The sequence below is a fragment of the Diabrotica virgifera genome, chromosome 10 (genome assembly GCF_917563875.1).
Source record: "Diabrotica virgifera virgifera chromosome 10, PGI_DIABVI_V3a".
Classification (NCBI taxonomy): domain Eukaryota; kingdom Metazoa; phylum Arthropoda; class Insecta; order Coleoptera; family Chrysomelidae; genus Diabrotica; species Diabrotica virgifera.
This window is the reverse complement of record NC_065452.1, coordinates 42,880,088-42,903,435: the sequence shown is the minus strand read 5'-3', so window position 1 is coordinate 42,903,435 and position 23,348 is coordinate 42,880,088. Positions and strand designations below refer to the sequence as shown.

Here is a 23,348-nt window from a genome sequence, read left to right as displayed (position 1 = left end):
ATAAATCTGAATTTTTTGATATGTTGGAACCACTAGAAATTAATATTCCCGTATACCATGAAAATTTGTTGATAAGTAAAAATACTTTAAGCGCTTGCATAGCAAATCTGCCAGCTTTTCTGGAAATATATACTGACGCATCAAAACAAAATGACGGTACGGGGTGGCATTCTATATACCATCAGCAAACATTCAAGAAAAATTCAAACTAAATAGCAGTACTTCCATTTTTTCTGCAGAAGCTATTGGTATTATTAAAGCCTGTGAGTATATCGAAAAAAGCAAGTTAAAAAAAATACATCTTTTGAGTGACTCCTTATCGGTTCTTAAATGCATCGCTAACCCAATTAATGTGGTGGCTACTGATATAAATCCTTTTATTAAAGAACTAAAATTAAAAATTCATAAATTAAGAAAAAGTCACTACGAATTAAAATTCACTTGGGTAAAAGCTCATATAGGACTTCGTGGAAATGAAGTAGTAGATTCCTTAGCCAAAGAAAGCGTCACAACTGGACAGTATATGGAGAACAATTTAGGAGCTCAAGAATATTTAACGATATCTAAACGTAATTTTAAGGAAAAATGGGAATTGCACTGGAAAAAATATTGCGGTAATTGCCCCACACGATACACACTGTTACATTCAAGTATTCCGACAGTGTTGTGGCACCAAGAGTATGATTTTACAAGGAATGATATTGTGACCATTTGTAGGCTTAAATTCGGACATGCAAGCTTTCCTCAACATTTGTATAGAATCGGTGTAGTCAATACCGAACTTTGTGAAACCTGCAATGTGGTGAGCGACTTGGATCACATTTTTTATGCTTGTAGTAAATTTGAAATACAAAGACAGGAATTTATTAATAGTTTATTATTGCAAAACTTATACCCCCCTTTCAATCTACTTCATTTACTATCATTAAATATGTATCAGGTATACAAAATTATTCTTAAGTTTATTAAGATGTGTAACTTAAAACTTTAGAGTGTAGGTATTAAGCTCGTTACCTCTGTTATATAGCCAAATATTTTACCTATTTACCTATATTTTCCGAGGTCTACCCTTTCTGTCTGTGAGTCACCTTGAATGACCCCTAGGTGCGAAAAGTAATCCTAGTTCCTCTCCCCATTGTAGTTCTTCATTTAAATTTCCAGAATAATAGTGTAGTTAGATTAGTTAGTTAGAATAGGTTACACATTTGTTACTGGCTGAATGGGCACTTAGCCCAAAGGCCAAAAAAAAAAAAAAAAAAAAAAAAAAAAAAAGAAAGTTCTAAGTTAATTTTTACATAAGTTATGAATATTTATAAAAACTCAAAATTTTCGATTTATTTTGCAATTTTCTAAGCAACGAATAAGGATAGCCATATTCAGCGAACGTCATATTGAATTTTTTTAGACCATTTATGAGTTTCTTACTCTCAAATTTGTTTAAAATGCTTAAATTTTTGGTTATAGACGAAAAAAGCGAAAATTTACCGTTTTTTGATTTTCATTTGTTTATAACCATGTATATCATCAAAATCGGCTGCAGGAAACGTAAAGGTTATTAGTATAGATGTACATACTACTCAAAAAATTTGGTTTCGGCCTGGAGGGGGATGTGTCACGAGAAAAATCTTATTTCTCTGGACTAAAATCATGGTGACAAATAGAGCAAGGGAAGATTATAATAAATAATATATTTAAATACTAAAAACACTAATATATTCTTTTAATGACTTATTTGCGCTGATACATACATTACTTGAAAGATTAGCAACGAACTACATACTGTCTGTGTGCGCATGCGCCCAGAATAATAAAAATTCACTCTCAATCGCGCCTAAAGAAGTATAACTTCAAAAAGGTTAATACGATTATTTCTGCAATACTCTTAAATGTAACAAACATATTTATAAATATAGTCTCTGTGAGCCAATTCGGTGTAAAAGTGGCGCAATGCAGTACAAATAAATCCAACTGCTCAGCAGGACTTATTTGATTTTCCACTTTATTTGTTAAAGCATTTAAAACTGCGGACTCCTGTATATTTAAATTAAACCGAGCTATGCTATCAGCATACATTTGGCGAATATATTATTCGCGTAGGACACAATGAAATTTTATTACCTCATTGGATGAAGTATTTTTTAGAAAATTACAATGGCCACACTTGACGTTGAAGTGGGCGGACAAATGAAAGAAATGGGACAGGCTGATGGAATCGATTCTGAATTGAAAAGCTGTTTAAGCAAAAGGGCACCTAGATTAATGAATAAATTATAGCCTCGATTCTGAGGGTGTTTCCTTGTATTGGATTTCAAGTGCATGCTTACATTAGATTAATTATTTCTTTCGAGTTTTTCGCTGTAGTGATAAAATTCTAACCGATTGTACTTCTTTTATAATTGCATAGAAACCCTTATTCTGTATTTTTATGTATAGGTACGCTGTAAACACCTATTTTGTAGTAGTTTATCCTAATGTTAAATATATGTATATAATATAAAATATATTCAACCTGCCACTTGGCAGTTTAAACATTGAATTTAAGCGAAATGCAATTCTTGTTTGTCAAATAAACATTTTTTCTGTTTTCTGACAGTAGTAAAATGTAATTTGAATTAAACAAATTATGTGTAGGTACATACATTCTTCTTTTTCTGCTTTCTCTTTATAAGCAATTCTGCATGTTCATTGGCGGATGGATACCTCTCTGGAAGGTTGTCACTCTATCTTTTGCGTGGTCGGCCAATACTTCTTCTACCGATTGGTTATATATCTCTTACTATTTTGATCACACATGTTTCTCCCATTCTGCTTATGTGATTACTCCAATCTTTTTTTATTAATTTCCATTCGTTTATACACTCTACGTTACATTGTCTTCTAATCTCAGCACTCCTCTTTCTATCTCTCAGCGTATTTCCTGTAATTGTTATCAGTACTTTTATCTCTGCCGTAATCAGATTATATGTACTTATTCGAGATGAAAATAATAAAATACTAGTTCACGAAAAAGATGTCAAAAAGAGATGGAGAAAGTACTTTAACAGCTTATTAAATAAAGAATTTGACAGACAACCTGTAGAGTCAACGGAGACAGTAGCAGCAATGGTCACCAAAATAACAAACGTGGAAGTGGCTCAAGCGCTTCAAAAATAAAGAAAGGAAAAGCGGTAGGACCAGATGATATTCCTGGGGAAGTATGGAGAGCATTGGGAGAGACAGGAACAAGGTGGCTAGCAGGTTTATTTAGTAGAATTATGGAAGTTGGACAAATGCCAGATGAATGGAGAAGCAGTATACTAGTACCTGTCTACAAAAACAAGGGAGATATACAACAATGTACAAACTACAGGGCTACAAAACTGCTTAGCCACACCATAAAAATATGGGAAAGAGTAATTGATAGACGGATTCGTGAAGAGTCCGAAATATCCGAGAATCAATTTGGCTTTATGCAGGGCAGATCAACAACAGATGCAATTTTCATTATAAGGCAGTTGATGGAAAAATACAGGAGTAAAGAAACAAACGCTCATGTGGTATTCATTGATCTTGAGAAAGCATATCATAGAGTTCCTCGAGAGATTCCGTGGTGGGCACTCAATAAGAAAGGAGTCCCTGGTGAATATGTAAAGGTTGTGAGGGATATGTATGAGGGAGTAACGACTAGTGTTAGGACAGATGTGGGAGAGACTGAAACTTCATGTGAAAGTAGGATTGTACCAAGGATCGGTGCTTAGTCCGTATTTATTCTCATTAGTTTTGGACCAGATAACAGCGAAACTACAGGGTAACATTCCATGGTGCTTAATGTATGCTGATGGTGTCGTGTTAGTAGGAAATAGTGAAAGAGACTTAGAACAAAAACTGGAACAGTGGAGACAAGCTCTGGAGGAAAAAGGTTTAAAATTTAGTAGGACAAAGACAGAGTATTTGCAATGTTCAGTTAAAGATGAAGTTACTACAAATAAAATGATATCTTTGGATGGTGAACTGATTGTAAAAAGCAATAGTTTTAAGTACCTGGGATCGGTATTACAGAGTAGTGGAGAAATAGATGGAGATGCATGCAGTAGAGTTAGGGCTGGGTGGATGAAGTGGAAGGAAGCAAGTGGTGTGCTGTGTGACAGGAAAATTTCAATGAAGTTGAAGGGAAAATTCTATAAAACAGCCATAAGACCGGCTATGATGTACGGAACTGAATGTTGGGCAGTGAAAAAGAAAGAGGAACAACGAATGCATGTGGCGGAAATGAGAATGTTTAGATGGATGAGTGGAGTGACAAAAAAGGATAAAATTAAAAATTAGTATACTAGGGGAGGTCTAGGTGTGGCACCAATTGATGCCAAAATGAGAGAGCATAGGTTGAGATGGTTTGGTCATGTTCAACGTCTAGACGCTAATCACCCAATACGAAGAATTGCTGAAGTGCAGATTCCTGGAAGAAGTAGAAGAGGAAGACCAAAGAAGACGTGGGGGGGAGACGATAAGGCAGGACATGTTGGTAAAGGGGATTAATATTGATATGACCCAAGATAGAATTGTATGGAGAAATGCAATTAGGCAAGCCGACCCCGCGTAGGGATAAAGACAAAGAGAATGATGATGACTTTTATCTCTGCCGTTTCTAGTTGTTTTTGTGTTGTGGCTATATCGGGTCTTGTTTCTGATGCGTATGTCATTATTGGTCGTACACTTGCTTTATAAATTTTTGACTTCATCTTAGTGTTAATATGTCGGTTTCGCTATATAGTGTTATTAAGACATCCTACCAGTCTATTTGGCTTGATTATCTATCTATATACACTGTAGCTTGACAATGTAGTTCCAAGGCATTTCATTTCCATTACTTGTTTAATACTGGTACCATCAATTTCTATGTTACATCTGATTGGGTCTTTACTGATTACTATTGTTTTAGTTCTCTGAGATAAAATTGTCCTATTGCCCTTTTGCTTTTATGTTAAATCTGTGGACTAATCTTTGCAGACTATTTTCATCTTGGGCTATCAATATTGCGTCGTCTATGTAACAGAGTATTATTACTTCTTTGTTTCCCATTCTACATTCTCTTCCCTGGCTAACGCTTTTGATTATTTCATCCATGATTAAATTGAAGAAAATAAGGCTAAATGAGTCTCCCTGTCTTATTCCGCTGCCTATGTCTACAGGTTCTGTAAGTTGTCCATCTATCCTGCCTTCCATTTCGTTGTTTTGGTAGATGTTTTCAATGATTTTTATGATATCTAGGGGACTTCTCTATCATACAGAAGATGGATTACATCTGGATTACTCTATCAAATGCTTTCTTCATGTCAATCAGACATAGAAATGCTGGTCTATTATACTCTAGTGATTCCTCAGTAATTTGCTTTATGACGAATATTGCATCTGTACACGATCTTCCAGTACGAAAACCCTGTTGATCATCTGCTAAACTTATCCTCTAATTCATTCGGTCTTGTAAAATTTTAGTTGTAAATTTAAGGGTAGTATTTAACAAGTTGATAGCTCTGTAGTTTTTGGTTGCTTTTTAGCTACTTTTTTGAATAGTAGAATTAGTTCGTTCGTTCTTCATTCTTCCGATATTTTATTGTGTTTTACGATTTTGTTAATTAATTTTGTTAATTGTTCCGTCATTGCGGTTTTTACAGTATTTCAGTAATTCGTTTGGTATTCCATCATTACCTGCAGTTTTTCTGTTCTTCAGCTTTTCAAGTGTTTTTTGAACTTACTCTGTACTTATATTAAAATGGTAAGGTAAAGTTTTCAATCCTAATAGCAACATCAATAATATTGAAAAATATTAAAAATATTACTAAAAGATTTTTAAATTGAAAACTTACTGGTCTATTTCTCTGGTGACACCTCCAAGGCTTCTACAATATGCAAGCCAGATGGATGCTATAGTGAAGACAAAAGGGAAGAAATTCTACACTATGCAATTCACAACCCATGGGCGCCCATACCAATGGGCAGGGGGGGCCATGACCCCCCTAGCTTTTCAGGTGCTGTATACTGTATATGGTTTATCCAAAGTATACAAAATATAATGTGCAACATCTTCACGTCTGCCCCCCCCCTGAATTTTTTTATATGGGCGCCTGTGTCACAACCCCCGTCTGCAGCTTGGTAAAGTTCCAACTGAAAATGGACCTAGTTACTCTATAGGAGTAATACTAGTATAAAATAAAAATATATACCATTTTCATTCAGTTGCAATGCGAAGGCAAAACAATCTTATTTTTCACTAAGAATACGGAGCGCAGTCCAGTACTCTGAATGGACGATTTTCGACTCTTATTGGAGTCATCATCGGAGAGACGTAGGCCTGCTGCTCCATACTCGAAGCAGGCCTACGCATCTCCGATGATGGCTCCAATAAGAGTCGAAAATCGTTGATTCAGAGTGCTGGACTGCGCTCCCTGTTCTAAGTGAAAAATACGATTGTTTTGCCTTCGCATTGCAACTGAATAATAAAAAAATATAAAAAAATTATTTTTAAGAAACGCTTTTCTTTAGTTACTAGTAACTAAAATTAAACATAATATTATAAAAAAACAATATAAAAAGCAAAAAATAAAAAAAATTTTAAAAATCTACCACATTCGTCAAAGAAAAGCGTGACGCGTCTTCATCGAATAAACGGTTTTCGCACCACGCTTTTCTTTAACGAATGTGTTAAATTTTTTCAATTTTTTTTTTATTTTTTGCTTTTTATATAATATTATGTTTAATTTTAGTCACTCATAACTAAGAAAACCGTTTCTTAAAAATATTTTTTCATATTTTTTTATTTTTTACTTTTTAGTCTTACACTTTTCAAACATTAAAATATATCGTCATGTTTATTAAAATATGTATAAAACATATGATGTACAAACATGAAAAGTAGTCGGAATCGGCAAAAAATTTGAAATTTTATTGTTTATTTATGAAGCATAATGTAAACAATTAACGTAAAAAGACAATTTAAAATTTTTATTGACTATTCGTGTATTGTTCATGCGAATGCATATGTTTGCAAATTTTTAGTCTTTGCGTTGAAGAAAAGGCAGTCAAATTAACGTCCAAAGATTTGAAACAAACGATTGAGTTAAAGAAAAGTTTAATTAATTAATACGACAAAACGAATTCTAATGTTAATTGTAGCAGAAAATGTCTCTACCGGTGGTTTTTCTAAGACTACGATAAAAACACAAATTCTTTGAATTCGAGTTTTGGTTGAAGTTTTGTTTCGTATCGTATTGAAATTTGACACGAATTTTAAGAAGACAAGAGATTTTTTAGATAATTTTAAGATAATTTAACCCAATTCACCTAGTCCGAAAATGCTTCCTAAGGGAGCTAGAGCTCTTTGAAGATGGCGTCATGTAATTAGTTTTTCTTAAATAACTCCAGAACGCTTTTATTTAGAAAAACGAAAATTGGTATGCTTATTTACTTTCCAGAAATGAATCGATTCCATCCATTGTAAATTTCTAGTACCGGTCATAGGCGTCCGTTTTGGGTAGGGCAACGGTTATTTTATCGCATAACTTTTTTGTATTTAACTTCTAAGCATTTCTGATACTGGGTTATTAAATTGTGAGGTATTCTAGTACTAAAAGGTACTCTTGTTTTAAGCCGGTAGGACGCACCGTTTTCTAGAAAAATCGATTTGAAAATTTTTCGTTCTTTAAATGTCAAAGAAAAATTAAAAAAAAAACCTATTTAGAAAGACGAAAACTGGTACATTTATTTATATTCCAGAGATAAATCGATTTCATTAATTGCGAATTTCTAGTACCGGTCATAGGCGTCCGTTATGGGTAGGTCAACAATTATTTTATAGCGTAACTTTTTTGTCCTTAATTTTTAAGCATTTTTGACACTAGATTATTAAATTATGAAGTAATCGAGTACTAAAAGTTACTCTTGCTTTAATTTAGTAAAATACATCGTTTTTTTTTGAAAATATTTTTTAATTTTTTTCAAATTCCCAAAACGAAAAACATTCAAATCGATTTTTTTAGAAAACGGTGTGTCCTACCGACTTAAAGCAAGAGTACCTTTTAGTACTAGAATACCTCACAATTTAATAATCCAGTGTCAGAAGTGTTTAAAAGTTAAAGACAAAAAAGTTATGCGATAAAATAACCGTTGCCCTACCCAAAACGGACGCCTATGACCGGTACTAGAAATTCACAATGGATGGAATCGATTCATTTCTAGAAAGTAAATACGCATGCCAATTTTTGTTTTTCCAAATAGAAGCGTTCTGGAGTTATTTAAGAAAAACTAATAACATGACGCCATCTTCAAAGAGCTCTAGCTCCCTTAGGAAGCATTTTCGGACTAGGTGAATTGGATTAAATTATCTTAAAATTATCTAAAAAATCTCCTGTCTTCATTTGTCGGTAGAGTTTCTGGACACCCTGTATAAACAAATATATGAGCGTTCAAAATTTGAAACTTTATTGTTTATTTATGAAGCATAACGTAAACAATTAACGTAAAAAGTGAAATTATGTATAGTTCATATCATTAGCTACAATCTGTAAAGTTTCAAGTTTCTACATTGTAAAAAACAAGAATATTTAAGCATTTTCCATTAAAATCGTTTTTTTTTATTTAAACAATTATTAAATATAAAAAAAATTATTGACTATTCGTGTATTGTTCCCGCGAATGCATATGTCTGCAATTTTTCATTCATTTGCATTGAAGAAAAGTCAGTCAAATTAACGTTTATGGATTAACTATTGAAGTAAAGAAAAAAAAGCGTTTAAAAATGGTATACATTTTTATTTTTATTTTTTATTTTATATTATAATCTTCATTTTTGTTAATTTCTGGTGTTTCCGGTTCTAGCGTCATTTGTTCTTCCTCTGCATAGTCTTTTTTTTTCAATTAATTTAATTCAAAAAATTTTTTGGAACCCTGTATAAATAATTATGTTAATGATTATAATACTACTGAATAGAGAATTGAATAACCTTTTAAAAGTTTTTAAAAGCATTCGTTGTAAAGGAATAATTGTTTTCTTTGAGGGTAGGACAAAATGAAACAATATTATAAAGTATAAAAAATATAATTAAAAACTTAAAAATAACTCAATAACACATTTATAAAGGTCAAGTATTCGTAAACGTTCACCTGTTTAGTAATATGGTGTAATATAATCAGTCAAATAGAACAAAAAAATTAAACTACTCTAAAAAAATTAATTTAAAAATTGATTTAAAAATTAATTTAAAAAAATTAAATTAATAAAAAATAATCAACAATTTTTGATTTTGCCTCCGTAAAAAATAAACGCATCTTAAAAAATATATAGGTAGGGGAATTTGGGGCAAAGTGAACCGTTGGGGCAAAGTGAACTATCTTTTTAAATTCTAAATTATTCGCGCCAGTAATACAGTTTCAAACATAAATTTAATATATTTAAGTTGGTAACAGTGTGCCTACGACGAGAACACGTTTGACGAAAGCTGCTAAGTAGTGGATGAAATTTTTATTTTATCGTGGTAAAATACTAATCTGGTAAGTGCGTAATCTAATGTATAACTCAACTAGTTATTATTACATTCAAACGTTGTTAATCTATTATGTTAGGCATCTAATTAGAGATAGTTTTGCAAGAAAACGAAGATAATATGTAATGACAGTTTCACATTAACATCAAATGTCAAAAAAGTATCAGTGTGGGGTAAAGTGAAGTTTTTCACAAGGGGCAAAGTGATCCTAGGTTCACTTTGCCCCCACTATTGTTTTGTAGTAGGTAGATTTGTAGAATGTGTTTATTAAAGGTTGAAGGTTAGAAACTATATTTAGTTGGGATTTGTAAATCTCGGTTTAATAATTATCCGAGATTAATTTACTAATTCTTGTATCGCTTAAAATTAAATCGGATAAAAAACTACTATAGATATATTATAAATTAGTTGTTTACTGGAGTAAGTATACTTTTAATGTTGAGAATTTTCTCTTTAAGGTAAAATGGTTTTTAAGGTTTTTAAGGTTTTTAAGGTAAAATGGTCTTTAAGGTAAAACAGTGTTGGTCAGAGGAATCGATGAAAAATGCTATTGATGCTGTTCGTGAGGGAACATTAAAATATAAAGCAGCTGCTACACAGTTTATTGTGCCACCAGCAACGTTATTCCGAAGACTGAAACTAGATAGAACATCTGACCTCGCAGCAAAGAAAGGGCTGGGTAGATTTAGAACAGTATTTACGCCAAAACAGGAAGATGAATTAAATGAGCATGTACTTGACATGGAACGACATTTGTTTGGTTTAACGATTCAGAATTTTAGGCACCTTGCCTATCAATATGCTGAAAGAAATAATATTCCGCACACTTTTTCTCAAGAAAAACAACTAGCACGAAGAGACTGGGTTTCCAAATTTATGCAAAGACACCATAACTTATCTCTTCGAGCACCGGAAGCAACATCTGCAGCCCGAGCATCTGAATTCAATAAAGTAAATGTCAAAAAGTTTTTTGATCTTTTAAAACATCTTATGGACACTTACAAATTTTCTCCCAGTAGAATTTATAACTGTGACGAAACCGGAATTAGTACAGTTCCAAATAGACAATCCAAAGTGTTATCTCTTAAAGGAAAAAAAAACAGGTCGGTAGCCTCTCATCTGCAGAGAGAGATACACTCATCATTGCATAAATTTGTTTTAATGCAGCAGGTCAATATATACCACCTCTGCTGATATTCCCTCGTGTAAAAAATAATCCCAACTTCTAAAGGAGTCTACCACCTGAAAGTATAGTAGTTCCTCATCCTTCAGGTTGGATGCAAAGTGATATTTTTGCACCAACATGGTTCACACATTTTATAAAATATGCTAAGCCAACAGAAGAAGACCCAGTGTTACTTATTTGTGACGGTCATTCAACACATGTTAAAAATTTAGATTTGATTTTAATGGCAAGAAAAAGTAACGTTCACATTATTACAATTCCCCCACACACGTCTCATCGTTTGCAGCCTCTTGATGTTGCGTTTATGTTTCCGTTGAGTTCATATTATAGTCAGGGTGGTGAGAATTGGCTAAGAAATAATCCTGGTAAAGTCGTGACGATACATGATGTGAGCGAAATATTTGGTCAAGCATATATGAGAGCTGCAACACTTGAAAATGCTTTATCCGGTTTTAAAAAAACGGGAATTTGTTCTTATGATAACAACATTTTCCCAGATATGGCACTTGCGGCTGCAGAAGTTACTGACCGTCCTCTTTTAACTCAAAATAATGACAATGGCGGTGTAGAAAATATCACTCGTGATACTGCAGATGTTTTCGACCGCTGTAATGCACCCAAAAATGATCATGTTAGGGCTGGAAGTTTCAGTACGGTTAGTAAGAAAAGCAGAACAAATGAAAATCTACCGCCACTATCCACTAATAAATTTTATGGACATACTTCACAAATAAAACAAACTAGTTCAACATCTAATGAAGTTCAAGGCGCTGTCAAAAATTCAAATATTTTAGACAACTTGGTGCCATCAAGAGATGTATCGCCTATCCATAAACCCTCTAGCTCGTCACATTATCAACTGCAAAATGTTTCGGTAGCTAACGAACTACATACCACAATCTCAGCCAATTTTAGCCAAGCGATGTCCCCATGAGATATAATGCCTGTCCCTAAAGTAGCTCCTAAAACTGCTCTGGGAAAGGAAAGAAAAAAAAGGATCTACAACGGTAATAACATCTTCCCCTTACATTGCTGACCTGAAGGCAGAAAAAGAACAACAGAAGGCAAAAATAGTGAAAAAAGAAAAAACAGTTGCAGTAAAACGAAAAATTGCTGTTCCAGAATCTTCTGACTCCGAAGACCATGATATTGATGACGCCCACTTGTGCGAAGATTCCAGTGACACGGAAACCTTCAGTGATGAAGATGTTGAAATTTTGCAAACAAACCAGTTTACTGCAGTTCCAACGAAAAATGTGTTTGCCGAAGATTTTATATTAGCTCACCTAACTAATGATAAAATAAAAAAAGAATTTGTTGCCCAAGTTAAAGATCCATTAAAAAACAGGTATGAAGTAAAATTTATGAGACAGTACAGAGGAAACTGGAACATCTTCGTCTTTCCAGAGGTAGATGATATCTCGGTAATAACTGCATCTCAAATCATGGGAAAGCTTCGCTCTAAAAGACTCAGATATGGAGAAATCCAGTTTATATAGAATCTTTTATGTTTTAGGTTTGTTTACTTGTATTTCCTAATTAAATAATTAATTGATCTGATATGTTTTACTTTGCCCCAAAAACAAAGTTCACTTTGCCCCGCCTGAGGGGCAAAGTGAACTTTTTGCGACTTTTGGGAAATATGTTTACAGCATATTACATAAAACTGTTTTTTAGTTTTTAGATATTGGAATATGTAGCCAAATGATTCTGCTATCGTATGAACAAAAAATAGTCGTCATTATTATTTTCGTATAAGTCATATTATTTGACAAATCTTAACTGGTTCACTTTGCCCCGACTTCCCCTACCCCATCAGTCAAGTAATGAAAAAATAAGTAGGTATTCATAAAAAGAAAAAAATAACTAAAATTGAGCCCTCTACTTAGAAAAATCAGTGAAGTATCACAATGCATACATCTTAATGCAAAATACTTATGAAAGACCATTTGTAAAACAGCTTGTCGTTTCCGCATCCATGGGAACTACTCTTTGGTTATCTATATTTTTCCTTTGAGCTTTTATAATCTCTTTACCGATTGCAACTCCCAAAGGAGGAGGCACTGCGTTGCCAATTTGTCTGTATTTGTCCAAAATGTTTCCACAAAATCTGAATTTATCTGGAAATCCTTGCGATCGCGCACACTCTCTTACGCTAACTACTCGATGTTGATTGGGATGAAGAACTGAAATACATAAAAATTATCTAAACTTTATTCAAAAATTACGATAATATACACTCACCGGCAAAATTAACCATCCACCTTGTATTTTTTCCAATTTGCAGAAATTGGCAATACGGTGAAAATTACCTTCGTGGAATAGATAAAATAGAATTATAAAAAAGTCGTTTATCAAGGGATGCTTACCAAAAATCCAATGTTTAAACATCTTCGAAATTTTAAACGAACATAATTTTGAAGACCATCATCATCATCATTAATGGTGCTATAGCCCTATGAAAGAGCCTCGACCTTCCCAAGTCTATTACGCCAGTCAGTCCTATCCATTGCCAACCGTTGCCAGTTTGCTGCGCCTATTTTTCTCCCATCCTCATCTACACCATCCTTCCATCTAAGTTTTGGCCTACCCCTATTTCTACTTACCACAGGTTGTAACATAAGGATTCTTCTGGGGGGGTTTTTATGCTGTGATCTTGCTAGATGTCCTGCCCATCTTAGTCTTCCTATTCTTATAAAAGATACGTCTTTACCACCAAATATATGTTTATATCTGTGGTATACCTCGTAGTTGTACCTCCTCCTCCAAATACCATTTTCACAGATGCCACCGTATATTCCTCTCAGAATCCTTCGTTAAAATATAAACAGAAAGCTTTCATCTGCCTTGGAGATGGTCCATGTCTCCGATCCATATGTCCACACTGGTTGTATAAGGGTTTTGTTTATGGTTATTTTTGTTTTTTGGCTTAAGTTTCTGCTTCTCATATGTCTACTCAGTCCGAAATAGCATTTGTTCACTAGGATTATCCTTCGTTTGATTTCTTCCGTCATGACGTTCTCCTTGTTGATCAGGGAGCCTAAGTATGTGAATTTGTCCACCACTTCAAAGGTAGAGTTATCAACAGTGAATTGGTGACCGATGTTTCTGGCTCTATTGTTGGGTGTTGATGCTATCATCTTAGTTTTCTCCTCGTTTACGTTCAGGCCCATATTTTTTGAGGCATTTGAGAAGGTGGTATACATTTCTTCTAGTTTGTGTGTTGTGCAGGCCACTAGGTCCACGTCATCTCCATATGCCAAAATTTGGGATGATTTATTAAAAATATTTCCTCTGTTGTCTATTCGGGCATCTCTAACCGCCTTTTCCAGAGCTATGTTAAAGAGGAGACACGCCAGCGCATCTCCCTGTCGTAGCCCAACATTCGTTTCAAACGCCTGTGATTGTTCGCCTTGTTGCCTGTGAAATTTTGAAGATCATAGTCTAATTAAAGAAAATTATGAGTATTAATATTGAGTGTTGCCGCCCAGGGCCCCCGCTACCATATGTGCAAAGTGTGCAATGCACACGGGCGCCATCCTTTAGGGGCGCCAAAACCCGGGGTCAAAAATTGCAAAAAAAACAAAATTAATTTTAAAATAAAAGTTGAGAAATTAAATAGGATTAAGTATAAACACACACGAAGTTTTATTAGTATCTACTCGTATATCATCCAGTTACTGCCGATTCCCATTTGTGAGAACATGTCAGAAGTCAGGCATTTTAATTTATTTTGTTATGCTTTTATTCTGTTTGTTTCATTTTGATATTTTCGTCTACAAGAAATAGTCCATTTACTCACGGTTTTTGCTGTGAATTTTAAAGAACCTCTTATATTCACATGAAATTGGTCATACGCATAGCTAGAAGAAAATAAGTTATGCTATTGTACCGATGTGTGCTTTTACCCTCGGGATAAAAGGGGTATTCTCAGGGAATACGCCCGATAATACCTGGGGATATCCTCGGGGGTGAAAAAACGTTCAAAATAAGTCCGGAATTGGATAAACTTGCTAATTCTACGCAACTTTTGTTCTATAGAGATTTTCACTAAGTCAATACTTTTTGAGTTATTTGCCAGTGAATATGTTCATTTTCAACAAAAGCCCCCTTTTTAGACGGGTTTTTCTACAGAAGTCTTCAAACCCAGTAGAAGCAGAGTTTTAGCTAATGAAAAGTATGTTATTATTCGTCAAATTCCAAATCGAATATTTCAACGTGAAATAACCAAAAAATTAAGCACTTTTCGGTGAAAACTTATTACAACTTCTTTAATGTGTTTAAAAAAAGCTTTATTTTTGAATTTTAAAAAAGTTTCTAGCAACATGAACAAGCAGCAAGCAACTTTTTTTTTGGTAAACAAAATCGTAAAAATCTCCCCCTAATTAGCATTCCAAATGAAATTAATCATTACCGCTTTACGATTTACTTTATATACATACTATGTATTGTTTATATGATCTGTAAGTTTCATCGGTTTAAAGTGCTCATTTTTGAAAAAATTTGGTGTTAAAGTGAATTTTTTTTAATCTTTAAAAAATTCTTCGAAATAACTTAAAACTTATTAGTGATACCAAAAATCTCAAGCAGTAAAAAAATTTTGGTTTTAACTTTCTGAACATTTTGGATTTTTTGTTTTCCTGTAACGCCGCGTCTGCATTGGTAAATTTTTCGTGCGTACCAGCTGTTCGTCGCAAATATTTGCGTGCTCGAAGTAAATTGTGCTAGTGTGGACGTGTTCGTCGCATAAAACGAACGCAAGAATTTTCGACGCACACAACGCACACGCTCCATCGGTTAACGTTTTCCAGCGAAGATCAAATGATTTGAGCACCGCGTTCTCAGTGGTAAACATTTGCGACGAACCATTAGTTCAATACGAACGAAAAATTTACCAGTGCGGACGCGCCATAAGACAAAATTTGGTTAAGATATGGCTGTTCAAAATTTGCATACACTCGTGATTAGTGACTCGTTCAAGCCTTTTTAACTACACCCTTTCCAAAAGTAACTTTGAACCGATGAAAATTTAGATTATATAAACAATACATAAGTTAAGCAACTGGTGGTAAAGCGGTAACGATTAATCTCATTTGGGATGCTAATTAGGGGGTAATTTTCACGATTTTTTTTACCAAAAAAAAACAGACCAACATTATTTTGAGCGTAACTTACTTACTTTTGATGTTAAAAAAAAAATAAAAAACAAAACAAAAATAGAGCTTCTTTTAAACACTTTAAAAAAGTTATAATGAGTTTTCCCTGATAAGTGCTTGATTTTTTGGTTATTTCACATTGACATATTCGATTTGGAATTTGTTTAATAAGAACCTCCTTTCATTAGCTACAACTCTGCTTCTACTGAGTCTGCAGACTTCATATATAATAGGTACTTACACCATTTTTTTTTTCACTTTCTATAAGCTATATTTTTTCGGTAAAATACTTACTTTTTGGTTTTTACTTTTGATTTGCGAAAATCTGTCTAAAAACGTGTTTAGACGGATGAAGAAACGTCTTTTTTGTTGAAAAATTAACATAATATTTACTCGCAAATAACTTGAAAAATATTGAAAAGTATTGACTTAGTGAAAAAACTTTATACAACAAAAATTGTTTAAAATTAGCAATTTTATCCAATGCCGGACTTTTTTTAACGTATGTTTTTTCACCCCCGAGAAGGGGTGAAACTCAAAGGCAAAAGCACACATCGGCACAATGTCACTTTTTCTTTGACATGTGAGCTATGTGTATGCCAACTGTCAGGTCAATCTTAGTGGTTCTTTAAAATTCGAAGGTTTACAATATTTTGCTTTGAGTGAATGGACTATAAATAATATGACTTCTAAAGTTCAGCTTTTTGGTTTATTTCCATCACCTACCTACCTTCAAAAAATAAATAAAAAGATGATCCAAAATGCTTTAAGGGGCGCCAAAATCCTTTTTTGCACACAGGAGCCAGTAACCCTTACGGGGGCCCTGTTGCCGCCTCTGGCCATTAGGACTTCTTGGAGCTAGTTTGGCATTCCATTCATGATATCCTGATATTCGATTGGGGGATATTGCGCCACACCTTTACCGCAGCTATCTTGAGCTCTCCGAGGGATGTAGTAGATGAACTAAGGTACGGGATGCTATCAGACGACTTTAGGAGACAGTTTCATACACCCGCAGACCAGGTCAAGGCCTAAATCGATGCAGTACAATTCGAGATGACTGCTTCATTGTTAGCAACGTGTTGAGAAATCGCTTTGCACCGCTCCTGAAGTTCGTACGTGTTTTTTTGAGGTGAAAAATGTTAGTGTGAGTGAACGTACCATTAGAAGAAGACTGGAAAAAAGAAATCGGAGGGCTTTTCGACCAGCTGGCGCCCTACAGCTACTGCCACAACACCGTAGAGCGAGTCTTAGTTTTGTGCGAAAATATGCTGACTGGAAGAACGTACTGTTCTTAGATGAGAACAGAATAGCACCAAGAGGTCCATATGGAAGTCAGCGTGTGTAAAGAAGTCAAAATGAATGGTTTGCTCCATGAAATATAAGCGAAACAGTGGTTTACCGAGGAGGGTCAATAATAATTTGTGAAGGCATCTCTTACAAAACTCGTACTGATCTTATTGTGTTCCATAAAGTTAGTATGCTCAAAGATACGTTAAAGGAATTCTCCAAGAGCATGCCATACCTTTCACACAATTCACTGGTCAAATCTTTAGATTAATGCATAACAACTCATGTTGCCATACCACAAGATTCACCCGTAAGAACCTTAATGTGGTCGGGATTCAAGTTTTACCATGACAGGCGCGTTGTTCCGATCTTGACCCAATTGAACAGATTTTGGAGAATCTCAAAAAATGGGTAAGAACAAGAGTACCAACCCTACATCCTTCGGAGAGATCAAGACGACTGCGGTAAAGAAGTGGCACAATATCCCCCTATCGGATATCCAGGATATTATGAATGGATTGCAGAAACGGCTCAAAGAAGTCCCACGAGGCGGCAAATTCCATTATTGATACTCATATTTTTTGAATTAGACTATAATGTTCAAAGTTATGTTTGTTTGAATTTTCTTTGAAGATTTTTAAACATTGGATTTTTGCTGAGCATCCCTTGAGAAAAGACTTTTTTTCATAATTTATTTTATTGCTTTCTTTTCCTCGAAGTTTCTTTTCACTGAAAATTTCATAAAATGTAATCCAAGATTGACAATTTCTGCAAATTGAAAGAAATACAAGGTGGGCGATTAATTTTGCCGGTGAGTGTAATACAAGATAATATTAAGTTAAGAAAGAATAAAACAATATTTGGAAAGGCGTGATAGCACAGTTTTTATGGGAAAAGATTACAAACGATCTTTATATAGGTCTCTCCAATGAAGAACCTAAGATCTCTTTCTCTCCTATCGTTTCCCCATTACTGAACATCTTGATTTTCTCCAATATTATTAACAAATTTAGTAGATTAGTAGACTATTAACAAATATTATTAACAAAAATTAGAAAATCCATGAAGAACTTCTTCCTCTTCTTTACGTGCCGTCTCCGCGACGAAGCTGGGCCATCATCATTGCTATTCTAACTTTTGACACTACAGTCCGAAAGAGTTCAGTTGAGCTGCATCCAAACCATTCTCTGAGATTTCTCAGCCAGAAGAACAACTAGAACTACCTAAACCAGTAATTAGAATTATTAGATAGTACATACAAGACAGTGAGAGGAAAGGTACAAGTAGAAGGCCAATGATCACAGATTCAAAAGACGAATGAATTCAAAATAAACAGAGGAATAAAAAAGGGAGATAGTTTAAGGTCATTGTTAGCCTTTATAATCATGGACAGGATAATAAAAAACTTCAAAGTAAAAGAAGAACACCTAAATACAATAATTAGATACAGGAATCTCTCTCTCCTGTCGTTTCCCCATTACTGAGGATCGTGATTTCTTCCAATATTCCTAACAATGTTTCTCCATTGGTCTCTATCTTCAGCTGCTCTAAGAGCTTCGCAGAATGAGTTTCCAGCTGAATGCTTTATTTGGTCAGACCATCTAGTTGGTGATCGTCCTCTTGATCTTCTCCCCGGTACGTTTCCAGAAACAATTAATCTCTCCAAACTGTCGTCACCTCTGCGAACCACGTGACCAAAGAATTGCAGAATTCGTTGCAGACATAATGTGGACAGCTTTTTTTTTAATATTGAGTTGGTTTAGAATGGAAACGTTTGTCCTATGAGCTGTCCAAGGTATGCGCAGCATTCTTCTCCAGCACCACATCTCAAAGGCACCAATTTTTTGGCGCTCGCATGCGCGAAGAGTCCAAGTCTCTGCTCCGTATAGAAATATTGAGAATACAAGGGCATTCACCAGTCTCATCTTGATATTTTGAGAGATAGATCTGTCTTTTCAAACTTTAGCTAGGCGACTCATCGCATTCTTTGCCATACCAATACGTCTCTGAACTTCTGTTTCACAGTTACTACCGTTAGTTATACTAGACCCGAGATAGACAAAGGTGTTTACTATCTGGTATTCCTGTAATATGTTAGTCAGTTGAATAGTGTCAAATCTGTCGACCACCATTATTTTTGTCTTAGCTTTATTGATTTTCAGACCAACTTTATTGCTTTCGTACTCAACTCTTCGCAGAAGATCAAACATTTCTTGCTCATTTGCTGCTATAAGTGTAGTGTCATCAGCAAATCTTAAATTGGAGATTTTCCTACCAGCTACTGTTACTCCACCGGCCCATCCTTCTAAAACCATCCTCATGACATGTTCACCATAAATGTTAAACAAGTCAGGTGACAACACGCATCCTTCTCTAACACCTCTCTCGGTCTTGAATTGGTTTGAGAACTTCTGATCTAGTCGTACTCTCGCTATATTAGACTGGTACAGATTTTTAATAAGTGTCACCAGGTGCATTGGTGCTCCCATTTCTATTAAAATTGACCACAGATTTATACAGCTTACACAATCAAATGCCTTTTGGTAGTCAACGAAGCATATAATCATAGGTACTTGAAATTCTATAGACTTTTCAATGAGTTGTCTCAGGTTCAGGATTTGTTCCCTTGTACCTTTACCCTTTACAAACCCCGCTTGTTCCTGAGGTATTTGGTAATGTAGATAGGTTTTTAATCTGTTTTTGATGATATGCAACAAGATTTTACTAGCATGTGTTATTAGTGACAGTGTGCAGTAGTTTTCACATCTGGTAGTAGTTCCTTTTTTGTGTAGTGGGATATAAATTGAGGTACACCAATCAGATGGCCATTTTCCTGATTTCCAAACAGCGACACAGATAGAATGGATGATATGTAATCCTTTGTCACCTAGTAACTGTAGTATTTCATATGGTAATGAATCAATGCCTGGTATCAAATATACAGGAATGCGCAACCAGTAAAATTACAGAGTTTACTCTATGCAGATGATTATTGTATTGGTAGATAATAATATAAATAAAATGCAAAGGCTGGCGAACTGGTGGACTGAAGAAAGTACTAAAAATAAAAATGGAGGTAGGTAAATATAAACAAAACAAAAATGATCATTTAATCAAAAAGAAGAAAAAACAAGAAGGAGATTAAATGTAATGGAACAGTATTAGAAAAAATATCAACGTAGGGATATCTGGGCAGCATTGTGACTGATGATGGCAAATTAGACGCGAAAATAACAAAAAGAAGAAACAAATCTACATGATTAATATGACAATATTAGGACACAAAGATGTAAAAACAGAATCAAGAGAAAAATTTGCAAACTACGATAATAGTGCTAATAATAACATACGCAAGAGAAAACTGGAAAGTTCAGAAACAAAATGAATCAAATTAAACGTAATCGAATTAAAACATTTGACAAAAATAGCCGGAAAACAGAATGGGATAGAATAAAAAACGAAGACAGGAGAAAAATAAGTAGCTGAGTATATTAAACAGAAGCAAATGTTCTGGTTAGGACATATTTTATTTATTTATTGGTACACATCACAAACACCAGTAATAAACAAAAAAAAATGTTACAATGGTAATCACAGGTGATGGCAACTTACAAACTAACAAACAAAACAACAGACTAATAATAACAAAAGAAAATACATATATACACATATATGATATAGATCTATATGTTATATAACTTCTAATTGCATCTGAAAATTATCCCAGCCCACCAGAAGTTTCTGAATATCTTTACAACTTGCATCGAAAAAATCCAGTTCTGGATGCTGGTCTAAAAATTCATTACAAACTCTGAGCATATTATTGATAGGAGATAAACTGTTCCATACAAAAAAAGGTTTCCTATTTATAATTCTCAGCCTAATCTTTGGTATCTTAAAATGTACAAAATTCACCATTCCACAGCTTTTATACTTAAAATTATTTACAATATTATATATGAACATCACAGACTGCCGATCCCTTCTAGCAGAGAGTCTTTCGACTTTGAAATACCTTAGCATTGAATAATATGAGATCATATAAGGGTACACTCTATATTTTCTGAAATAAAGATATCTTAAAAAACGCTTTTGAACCTTTTCAATTAAATCCGTTTTAAAAGCTGTTGTTGGGGACCATATGACTGACGCATATTCTAGATTTGGTCTTACAATGGCATTGTAGAGCCTTATAATTGTGTCAATATCAAAGTCCCTAGAATTACGTATAATAAAACCTAATATTTTATATGCCTTATTTACAATACTATAAAGATGTTTATGAAAGCTCATGTTTGACTCAAAATTGACCCCCAGATCCCTAAATTTTTCCTGTCTATAACTACACCATCTATATGATAATCTTCAATGATATAATTTAATTTACGAGTAAATGTGACAACTGAACATTTGCTAATATTAAGTGACATCTTATTAATTCTAAACCAACCAGACACATGACTTAGATCAGACTGTAACATATGACAGTCTTCATTATATGAGATTGTTCTAAAAAGTTTAAAGTCATCAGCATACAGTAGGCTGGTTGAAACAGTTACTGATGCTGGTAAATCGTTGATAAAAAGTAGGAATAGTAAAGGGCCTAAATTACTACCCTGTGGGGCACCTGAATTGGCATTAAACTGACCTGAAAATGTTCCTCCCACCTTTACTATCTGTGATCTGTGAAGCAGGTAAGATTTCATAAAGTTATATGCATTCTCACAGAAACCATATTCAACCAACTTATTTAAGAGTATGCCATGGTCCACCCGATCAAAAGCTTTTGCGCAGTCTGTATATATGACATCTAGCTGTTTTTTATTGACTATTGCATTACACGCATGTTCTGAAAATAGGCAAAGATTAGTAACTGTAGATTTACCTGGGAGAAAACCGTGTTGTGAATTTGTTATTGATTCTTTTACAAAATTATATATATTTAAATATAAAATATTTTCAAAAATTTTAGCGACTCCATTCAAGATACTAATTGGTCTATAATTACATATGTCACATTTTTTACCATTTTTATGTACAGGAGAGATCACAGCATTTTTTAAATAGCTAGGAAATCGATTTTGTTCAATTGCTAAATTAAATATAAAAACTAAAGGCTTAATTATAAACTCAGCACAACCTTTATAAATATAAGACGGTATCTCATCAGGTCCTGTGGACTTTTTTGGTTTTAATTTTTTAATGCTATTTAATATATCAGAATCTACAACTCTAGATTACATCTACAAATCTATATCAGAATCTCATCTCTATATTAATAGAATGAAATCAGAAAGAATTACAAGGCAAATATTAGAATTGGGAAGGTGAAGGCGATGAGCCAGTAGGAAATCGATAGACTAGATCGACGAAAGGCATGGATAAATGGGTAAAAGAAAAACTGGAATCCAAATCAGACGCTTGAGAGGGTAACAGTATATTAGTAGAAGAAGATTTTTTTCTCAAAACTAACAGGAACTAAAAATATAATGGGGACAAGAGAATTATGGAAATATTTGTCGAAAGAAATTTTATAAATAATGGACAAAAATGTGAGTGTGACATAAATGTGACAAAAATGTGTGTATACATAATTTTTACTTACGTACAAAAATGTTTTTTTCTTACCTCTACCCTGTTTTCCCATGGGTTCAGGATTTGTAATGGTAGTACCAAAATATCCAAACCATTCGAGTCTACCATAAAGTCCTGCCCAGTGATTATGACGATCAGCAGTATGAGCCAAGCACCAAGGAATTAAGGTATATATTTGTCTGTCTGAAGGATCACAAGGTTTCCCAAGTATACACTGGCATACGCCTCCTCTCGTTTTGTTAACTCTGAAATATACATTCAATCAATCAATTGCAAAAACGATTTCTGGGATAAACAATTTGGATCACTTTTAAAGTAATAGCTAAAAATGATTAGATCTATAATATGATCGATCTATATATAGATCTAATATAGAATTTTTATTAAAATAATACCAAATCCTCTCAGAGAACATGTAATTTTCATTTTATAGGATTGATAACAAATTGATTAATTTTATAGATTGATAAACACTGCATATTCTGTTTGCCCTTTTACAGGATTGCAATCGCCATTTCTTCATTTGATGTATTTATATCTTCTTCAGTAAGTCTCTTTTTTCGATTTCTGTTTTTATTTTACCGTTTTGATGCAATCTAGGATGTC

General features: G+C 34.0%; 1 protein-coding gene across 1 annotated transcript in view; it reads right to left on the bottom strand.

Moving 5' to 3' along the window:
• Window positions 1–12,332: 12,332 nt before the first annotated feature.
• LOC114338604 (DNA (cytosine-5)-methyltransferase PliMCI-like) overlaps window positions 12,333–23,348 on the bottom strand; it is a 135,324-nt gene continuing 124,308 nt past the window's right edge. Inside the window, exons 16-17 of the mRNA XM_050662953.1 lie at window positions 22,776–22,987; window positions 12,333–12,887 (exon numbers count right to left, since the gene is read on the bottom strand). Of these exons, the coding sequence (XP_050518910.1) occupies window positions 12,637–12,887; window positions 22,776–22,987 (463 nt within the window). The 3' untranslated portion in view covers window positions 12,333–12,636. The remainder of the gene's footprint in view (window positions 12,888–22,775; window positions 22,988–23,348) is intronic.